The sequence below is a fragment of the Salvelinus sp. IW2-2015 genome, linkage group LG34 (assembly GCF_002910315.2).
Source record: "Salvelinus sp. IW2-2015 linkage group LG34, ASM291031v2, whole genome shotgun sequence".
NCBI classification, from domain to species: Eukaryota; Metazoa; Chordata; class Actinopteri; order Salmoniformes; family Salmonidae; genus Salvelinus; species Salvelinus sp. IW2-2015.
Genome location: NC_036873.1, coordinates 2965558 through 2975819, shown reverse-complemented (window position 1 = coordinate 2975819; position 10262 = coordinate 2965558). Strand labels below are relative to the sequence as shown.

General features: G+C 40.6%; 1 protein-coding gene across 1 annotated transcript; it reads left to right on the top strand.

The window, feature by feature from the left end:
* Positions 1-1489: 1489 nt before the first annotated feature.
* LOC139023658 (uncharacterized) lies at positions 1490-5457 on the top strand. Its single transcript, XM_070437216.1, has 3 exons — positions 1490-1969; positions 2378-2508; positions 2712-5457. Exons 1-3 carry the CDS (start codon positions 1687-1689, stop codon positions 3867-3869), a joined length of 1572 nt encoding a protein of 523 aa, XP_070293317.1. The 5' UTR covers positions 1490-1686; the 3' UTR covers positions 3870-5457.
* Positions 5458-10262: the final 4805 nt, after the last annotated feature.

The window sequence follows — 10262 nt, the reverse complement described above, 5'->3', positions numbered from 1 at the left end:
GAAGTGTATTGGGGGCAAGTATTGGGGGAGTTTTTTTTGTATTACTAAGTCCCTCAGTTGAGCATCTGAGGGGTATGCTATGATTGAAGCTAGATCTAATCAATGTTTTCTAAAGCTAGCCTGCTTCAGTTAGCTTCACACTTCAGCTCAGGCTCCATCCATACTACGACAGTTGATATTGCTCGTCCGCCTGCTGCTGACTCTAGCAGGCTTGTAACTGCGCGTGCATGTCGCACATTTTAATGTGTGCCTAAATCAAAATGAAAGAAAAGTTATCTTGCAAATTCGGCAGGCCACGGTGCGAAATAAGCTTGTTGATGTGCCGTCTTTATTTTATTACTTAATCGTTCATTTAAAAAATATGTATATTTCACCTTTATTTAACCAGTAGGCCAGTTGAGAACAAGTTCTCATTTACAACTGCGACCTTCTCACTTCTATCAATACAAATAATTGTATTAAATCAAACACAAGTTTAACTGTGCGTGAAGTTTCAAATATATTGTCATTACTATATGTGTAATGTTATAATACCAATCATATAAAAAAACATTTTTTTTACAAAAACATTTTTTATTAATAAAATATTTATTCTGTCATATTCCTCAAATGATGGGATGCTGACGCAATCTTTGTGAGAGGTGGGAAATAAAAGTTAATTGGTGCTCAACTCGCAGCTCAGGCTCTTCATTCAGCATAAATGGAGTTAGCCCTGAGTTAGCCTGCCCGGGAACAGGTTAATTCTGAAGGAGTCGTTGCCATAGAAATGTACCTGGCTAAAAGGTGAGCCACTTTCGTTGTACCTGTTATCCCGAATGGAACTCAAGAGTTGACCAGTTACCTCGCTAACTCCTCAAACCATGTAGTATAGGGCTCAAGGTACGCTTACATTCTCACACAATACACAGACTTGTTGTTTGGTGTGCTGGCATAGCCAAAACACTGTCATTGAAGTGTAACACAACATTTCTCCGAATTTGGTTTTGCCTATGAAATATGTCCCCCTCTTTTTATAACACCTTTTAAACAGTGGTACCTGTTCCTTTACTACGGTGATCAAATCTGTTAATGAGGAATCGTGCTGTCCGTTTGATATCTTTTACTTTTATTTGCTTGTTTATTATTTAAATTTAAAATTGGTCTTAGTTTCGTTGGCTTCCTTGAAACCTATAGGTTTCTGTCCTTGCCACCGATGGGATAGAGCGAGACATTATTTTTGATCATTTACGGTAATTTTTCTAACCAATGCTGCGCTGAGCTTCCAAGAAAATGATCATGAATGGTCATTGCTATCTGGAATCTTTGGGACGTCCCTTCCCCATTGAAGTTGAAAATTAAAATGGGTAAGGGTAGGGTGGCCGACGTCCCAAGGATTCCAGATAGCAACGACAAATCATGACTCGTTGGTTTGATGTAGCATTACCGTAGTTCATAGAACATAACCGTATCCTTTTCATTTAGCCACACCCTATGAGCTATGACGCCAAAAACGTCCTTTCTCTTCCGTGTAAACGGAAGTTAGCAATGACCAAAAACAATTTATACGTTAGCTTTTTTTATTGCTGTTATTTATACGTTTATTAACACGATGTAACTCTAAATATTACTAATTAAATTAACAGCATCGCATACGAATTGAAGACAGGACTTGGTTGATAGATGTTATCTAGGTATAGTTAGCTAACAATGGCTAACTGCATGGTTTTTCACAATCAAATAGCCTCCATTATGGAGATGCTAGCGAATTCAGCCGTGGCAGAGATCTGTAAACTCGTAGACGACGACTATGCAGTGTTTCGTTTGGAAATGACTCAAAGCCAGAAAGACAACAGGGGATTGCGGAGGAAACTACAACTACTGGAATTGAAGGTGGCACGGGAGCGCGCAGAGAGAACATTGCGACAGCACGTCGTCGCCAGTCGTCCCAGTAGTGTCAAGATCCTCGACCGATACAGAGGAATGGCAAGAGGTACATTTTGCAGAAGGCAGAGACTGCGGGGCCTATCGCCCGGTTCCCGAATGCGCATGTGTTCAGATGTGTTACCCAGAATTGAGTCTTGGTCAGTTTTTAGATAGAATACAATACTTTCCCTCATTAATTATATTTATTTTACCAGGCAGGTAAATTAAGAACAAATTATTCTTGCACAAAGACATAATATTCTAACCAGATTCTTGATTTACTGAGTGTCCTATTATCATACTCAATACAAAGAATGTGATGCATGGGACATCAATCAATCAATAAATAGTATATCAAGAAGTTATGATACATTTTACTTTGCCAATTGTAGACAGTGTCAAGAGTGTACAACATAGTGTTGAGCATTGAAAGTACCTAACTTAACCACCCCTTTTGCCCCAATCACTTTCTTAGGTGAAGGACATCTCACTGGAGGCCACAGGAGCTTTGTGAAGCCAGCGGGACACAACGTGTGGAGAGATGACCAACCCATAGCTATAGATGAGGGGAGTGGAACCTCAACCCAGCATGTTATTGTGATAGAGGTTAGTGTCATAGTGTAACATAAAAAATTACAGTACGTAAAATGTGACACGTTTATTTCAGAAAAGCTCCCCCAGCTATTAATTTGCTTACATGTACTGTACATCCTTATTTATCTGCCATAGGGGAGCTTGTGAGAATTCTCTACAATATTGTTGTCCAATTCAACTCAAGTACCGGTAATAACCTCCTCTCTGCTTGTCAGTCTGCAAATGCAGATGCTGCAGGTGCTGGGGTCAAGCAGGAGAGGAATGAAGGAGAGGACCCTAGACACAACAGAGACATCCAGACTGGAGCAGCGGCTGGAGTGGCACCCCCTTTAGTCACGGAGGACCTTGCCAATGCCGCTGCGCCCCAGGCCAGGACCCGACGCAGCATCACGGAGGTCAGTGGAACGCTGAACGACGCCCTCAAGTTAGAGACTTTAGGATCAGACCCAGAGAGACTGGGGCTGGGGCCACTGGGCTGTCCTCCTGCTCCTGGCACAGAGTACTTACCAGTATTTCACCAGAGCCAGAGGACGGTTAATTCCCATGGAGATGGTGATGCATTCTACACTGGCATTGATGATCTGCCTTGTTCTTACGCTACAGAGATGGACCCTGGCCACATATCCTTGGGTTTAGAGACACAGACTGATCTGTTTAGAGGGGACTGGAACCGGTACAGTAGTAGTGTATACTCTGAAGGGTGCCTAGATAAGAAAGGGGAGGTTATAGTGGTAGATGAGGTGACTGTGAAAGTGGAGGGCGATGCTCCTCCTACATGGAATGCAGATAGTCACCTAGGAGATGGACAGTCACATGGCAGAGATTTCTTAGATTACAGGGGAAGCTTAGAGACAAATCTAAATGTCGACACTCACTCCCCTTTACATGTGTTCAGGGATCGTGACCCAGTGTCCACGTCATTGGGGCCTTTCGATTCACAGGGCTCCGTCCTTTTCGATCAGGTATTGAACTCAAAAGACCAAAGTGCCAAGACGCAGGGAGGGGGAGCCACATCGGGCAATAATAAAGACAAACCGTTCCTCTGCATGTTCTGTAACAAAGGCTTCAGCTGCTCCCAGAAGGTGGAGATCCACCAGAGGATCCACACAGGGGTGAAACCCTTCAGCTGTACCCAGTGTCACATGCGCTTCGCCCAGGCTTGCAACCTGAAGAGGCACCAGAGGGTCCACACAGGGGAGAAACCCTACAGCTGCCCCCAGTGTGAGAAGAGGTTTTCCCGCCAGCACCAGCTGAAGATGCACCTGAAGGCCCACACGGAAGAAAGGTCGTTCACCTGTACGCACTGCGGAAAGAGTTTCTCGGAGAGCTGCTACCTCAGGATACACCAGCAGAAAAACCATTCCACTCTATAACATAGAAAGTAACCATTCCACTTGATAGTTTCTGACATTTAGATCAAACACTGCATTAAAGACAAATGGTAATTGTTTTCAACAGAAAATACCCATAGATTTAAAAAAAAAACATTAGGCTACAATGCCTCTTATTCTCTGTATGTATACAAAAATCTATACATCTCCGAATGGGTCCATTAATTGCTAATGCAGTTAAGGTGTGGAGACAGGCCAACAGACATCTCATGATCTCATTCCCTTTTCACAGCCATTCTCCATTATGGACAATAACCTAAACTTATCGGGCTCAAACCACTTTGTTTTTCAATCAATGGTCTAGTAGAAATATTTTCATCCTCAGTGACATCTTTGACAATTCAGGTCTTCAAACTTTTCAAGACTTCAAAGAATCATATAATCTCCCAGTCTGTTGGCCTGGTCTCCACTCTCTACTCCAAACTCTACTCGATCGACAAGTGTTCACCTGCGGCCACTTCCATCTGGAACAGAGAACTAATAGGTTTTGGAGAACAGTTGAACTGTTAGGTGATTTGGAACAATGTTTTCTCATCAAAAAACATCTCACCAGTTGATTCATTTAAAATGTATTCACAAATGTTTTGATACACCATATAGCCGCTTCCAGATGAAACTCTCTGGCGATAATCTTTGTAAACTGTTGCCCTCTTGAATCAGTCGGGATCTATATACATATGTTTTGGGAATGCCCAGTGAATCTGTGCTGGAAATTCACTGTTCGACTGAGAGACCTTACAGATAATTGTATGTGTGGGGTACAGAGATGGGGTAGTCATTCAAAAATCATGTTAAACACCATTATTGCACACAGAGTGAGTCCATGCAACTTATTATGTGACTTGTTAAGCATATTTTTACTCCTGTAGTTATTTAGGATTGACATAACAAAATACTTATTGACCCAAGACATTTCAGCTTTTCATGTTTAATTAAGTTGTAAAAATGTCAAACAACATAATTCCATTTTGATATTATGGGGTATTGTGTGTCGGCCAGTGATAAAAAATCTAAATTTAATCCATTTTAAATTCAGGCTGTAACAACAAAATGTGGAATAAGTCAAGGGGTGTGAATACTTTCTGAAGGCTCTGTAATAGTCGACGGAGGTTATCCGAGGATAAACGATTTTTAACAAACCCACTTTTATCAATAAATGAAGTTCTGTCTTGACTTTGGAAATAGTCATCGCTACCTGGTCTGAAAATAGTTTGTGTTGAGAACGCTCTAATGCAGTTAACATTTCCAATTCTGACGTTTTCTTTCATTGTGATTTATTCAACACCGATGCAAATGCAGTTACATCATATTTTTTTTAGAAAACCTTTGATGGCATCCCATAGAATCGGGGGTCACCAAGTGAATTGGTATTGATCATTATTAATTAATTTGGTTCAATTTTAAATTGATCACAGAATGTAGGATAATCAGATGGAATTATGTTATATCTAACAATATGCTGTTCAGGCAATCAAAAAACGTTAGATCATATGAATTTGGAGCGTACACATTTTTTGGGGGGCGGGGGAGTGTACACATTAATAAATTGTTTCTTTCCATTATGGATACATTTATGGAAAGTGATTCTGCCTTCTTAAGTCTGGGTCTTTACCCAAAATGGGGATTTTGAGTTTATGTATCATTATGATTACACCTTTAGATTTGTTTGGGGCTGATGAAAAAGCAGACAGTTTGTACAAATGGTTCTGCATTCTATGTGAGTCCTTATAGAGCAGGTGTGTTTCTTGGAGCGTTGCTATATCAATATGGTTTCTTGCTAGAATATCAAGACAGCTAGACCGTTTGATAGGAAAATGTATCCGTTTCAAATTCCATGAGAGAATAGCTAGCGTTGACATTTGTTTTTCAGAAAGGAATGTTTATTGATGATAAAATGGTTATATTTAGTGTTGATAAGCCCATGGATGTGTAACAAAAAGCAGGATCCACAGGGAAACTCATCAATTGGTCGTTCCCCACACAGAAGACTCCCTTTAAACCATCCCCCCCCTTCCTTGTCCCCCCTTCCCTAATCCTCCCTTCCCTGGAATAAAGACGCGTAGCAGCAAACGCTTGTGGGTGTGCCCGCAGCATATAGCGGCACGTTCGATTGGGGGTCAAGAATTCAGCATAGTACGTTTGTATGAAGGTCTGGTTATTAAATATGTAAATAGATTAATCCATTCTCCATTTCATGAATTTATTCACAGGTAAATAGTAATATGCTCTAAACCGCTCTGGTGACAAACAAACTTTGCTGCCCTGTTTCCAATCGTCCACATGGCTAGGAGAACCTATTCAAGTAAATGCATTTCGAAAATGTATTTTTGTAAATGTATTTTTAGCTAACCAGTTACAGTGTAGGCTAACTGAAATGAGCTGCTAACGTAGCTAGCTATCTATCTAGCCAACTTTACATACTGTATAGCTAGCTAGCTGAATTAAATATCACCAGCTACCTAACTTCATATTAGCTATCTATTTTGTTGTATTTGTCATTGTAAAAAACAAACTCCAAATGCATTTGTAGGTAGCTAGCTAACAGCCATTGAGGAGGGTGAAAGGATAACCACCCCAGCTGTCAAAGTGAGAGAGTAGGCTTTTCTGGATAGGGCAGGTACTTTTGTGTAGTTCCAGTCCCTAGAAGTGAGGACAGAGCTAATAGTAACATAATATTCAGTTCTGTCTAGTTTGAGCATAATGAAGTCTGTTTCTTGTGATGTTTTCTGTCCTCAGATACAGAGAGCAGTGAAAGCCTGCCTGCAGATGAAGAACAGTGGTTCTCAGTCCTGGTCCTGGAGACTCAAAGAGGGGCACATTTTTGTTTTTTCCTTAGCAGCTGATCAACTCATCATCAAGCTTCAATGGGTATTTATGTATTCAATGGGTATTTATGTATTCATTTGTGACGCTATCCTTGATATGATCCTGCTGTTGTCACATGCTACCCATGTGTGCACATACTTCTATCTATCCAATGTTATCAAATCAAAAATATGTCACATGCGCCGAATACAACAGGTAGACCTTACCGTGAAATGCTTATTTACAAGCCCTTAAACAACAATGCAGTTTTAAGTAAATAGAGTTAAGAAAATATTTACTAAATAAACTAAAGTAAAATTTTATTTAAAGTAACACAATTATATAACAATAATGAGGCTATATACAGGGGGTACCGGTACCAAGTCAATGTGCAGGGGTACAGGTTAGTCGAGGAAATGTGTTAATGTAGGTAGGGGTAAAGTGACTACGCATAGGTAATAAACAGCGAGTAGCAGCAGTGTAAAAACAAAGGGGGGGATGTCAATGCAAATAGGCCGGGTGGTCATTTGATGAATTGTTCAGCAGTCTTATGGCTTGGGGGTAGAAGCTGTTAAGGAGCCTTTTGGACCTAGACTTGGCGCTCCTGTACCGCTTGCCGTACGGTGACAGAGAGAACAGTCTATGACTTGGGTAACTGGAGTCTTTGACAATTTTTTGTGGCTTTCCTCTGACACTGCCTAGTATATATGTCCTGGATAGCAGGAAGCTTGGCCCAGTGATGTACTGGGCTGTACGCACTACCCTTTGTAGCACCTTACAGTCTGATGCTGAGCAGTTGCCATACTAGGTCGGTGATGCAACCTGTCAGGATGCTCTTGATGGTGCAGCTGTAGAACCTTTTGAGGATCTGGGGACCCATGCCAAATCTTTTCAGTCTCCTGAGGGGGAAAAGGCGTTGTCGTGCCCTCTTCACGACTTTCTTGGTGTGTTTGGACCATGATAGTTTGTAGAGGATCAGTGTGGCAGATATGTTGTTGCCTACCCTTACCACCCGACTGACAGCCAGGGGCCAATATTATTATCCCTTACGACATGCATTTGTCAGCTAAATTGCACTTTTATTCTGTACCACTCAACTCCCATTTATAATGAGTCTCATTTGTAATAAGAGGGATATAGCTGGATATAGGCCTATGTATTGTTGATGTGTTGCTATAGTCGTGGATGAATCAGTGGAAGAGATCCAACATGCGCAATGTCAAAGTAGGAAAAAAATCTAATCAACATTAATGAAAAATTAAACACATATCGGGATGCACCGATATCCGATATTTTCCGTGCCCCAAAAAACGATACCGATAACCAATATTTTTTAAGCATTCTAGTACAATTAAATAGTTAACACATAACATGGACGCAGCGGTCTAAGGCACTGCACCTCAGTGCAAGAGGTGTCGCTACAGTCCCTGGTTCGAATCCAGGCTGTATCACATCCGGCCGTGATTGGGAGTCCCATAGGGCGGCGCATAATTGGCCCAGTGTCGTCCAGGTTTGGCCGGGGTAGGACGTCATTGTAAATAAGAATTTGTTCTTAACTGAATTGTCTAGTTAAATAAAGGATACACACCACACTGACCAAAAAGTTATTTTGTTGGCATTTACATATGTCCTCATTACCAGTTAAACATAATCAAAACCTATTTCTTTCACTTACTTGCTGTGCTGTTTCATGGTTATTTTGTTCAGTTGTTTCATTCTCAACCAGGATTTCATCATACTTGTCAAGCAATGAAGTTTTCTGTCCGTGGCCTCTCTTCCTCGGTGCGCACTGTCACTGTGTCCGTTTCCATCTTGCCCAGCTGTGTATGTAACATTTCACCATAAACCCTGTTTCTTGTCTGCATCGAAGTAGCGGTCTTTGTACCTAGCATTGAGCATGGTGGCGACACCGTAAAGAGGCTCAGAGATAATTTCACCGACTCGCTTGTTCACAGCCTCGAGTACTTTTGTAAGTTTTAACTCCACGAGCTGTGTCGGCAGTTTTGTTGAGCAGGTGTTTCAATGCCATGACAGAGGGTATCACATCTGCTGCGGACGCAGTTGATGAGCTTATTTCTCGAGTCAGTTGTTCGAATGGAGTTAGCTAATGTGTTCATGTTTTCAAGTTTCAAACATGTTCTCAAATGGCAGCAGCGGTATGAGAACCGACACATTCTTGAGCATGCAATACGGCTTTCCTCAGTAGGAAATCCTCGTCGACCCACTGTGCTGTCAGACTAGGCATGCTCATGGGGCTGACATTGCTGGTCCAAATTTAAGTCATTTCTCAAATGTCAGTTGTGGAGCTAATAGCAGTGACGCCCATAGCAAGTAGCTCATAGATGTACGTTTAAACAATACTGTGTAACTCCGGTAGGGCAACATCTGAAAAATAGTGTGTACCGGGGCTCGATCAGTCGGCGAAAGCCAACATCATCCACGACAGAGAATGGTTGATTGTCAAGGGCAATGAATTCCATTATCTTGCCGTTAATGGATTTCGCCTTTGAGTTGTCTCGCTGAAATGTTCTTACTCTTTTAAATGACTGCTTGACTTGAACTTGTTTAGTTGTTGGAAGTGCGCTTAGTATTTTTCTGCTTTTGTTCTGTGTAGTGCTGTTTTTTTCGTGGCGTCATTACGTCATCTACTTATATAGGTATGCATGTCAGCTTTGACATCGGTTTTGCACATCGGCGTTAAACTAGACATTGGCTAATATTGGCTGATTCTGATATGCTCACCGATATATCGTGCATCTCTAACTAATATATATATATATACTGTGATTAGATAAGTATTCAACCTGAGTCAATACATTTTTGAAACACCTATTTGAAAAAATAAATAAATAAATACTTATTTTTAACTAAATACAATTAATGTGCATATTCTGTAAAAAATATACATTTTTCCATAAATAATGTGCATATTTTTTCCAAAATACAATCCACATTAGTACAAAAGAAATCTGATATACCATCATTCGATTGTATTATTATTTCGTTTTTTGAATTTTGAAGTAAATATACATTTAGTCATATTTGTGGTTAAAAACTACTGCCAATTAAATGGGGGGCAGACCAACATTTTAAATATACTTAATTTTATTGACAAAAAGTGGTTCATCCATTGATCCTGAGAGAGAATGACCAGAAATATGGCTTAGTTTTATTTATTTACTTATCCCACAGCCAGCATTAGCATCGCTGTTAGTGAAACAATGGGAGTGGTAGAGCCAATGCCAGGATGCTTCAAAAAGCATGCTCAAATCCTCAATGTCAGTTCAAACCAAATGTTATTGCAACCCAAATACCATATTAAGTTGCACATATAGAATATTGGAGGATATTATAGAAATTCTGCATTTCCAGTATAATAACTATTTTTCAGAGAATACACACCAATACAGCACTATGTGTACATTCAGAGGGGTAGATGGTTTCTGTATTACAGTTCTACCAAGTATCCATAGCACTGACAGACTTTTATCAGCTGTTTTGACTGGAACTAACCGTATATGTAAGGTCATTTTGATTTTGTTCACGGTCATACCTAGTTATAACCCGTTA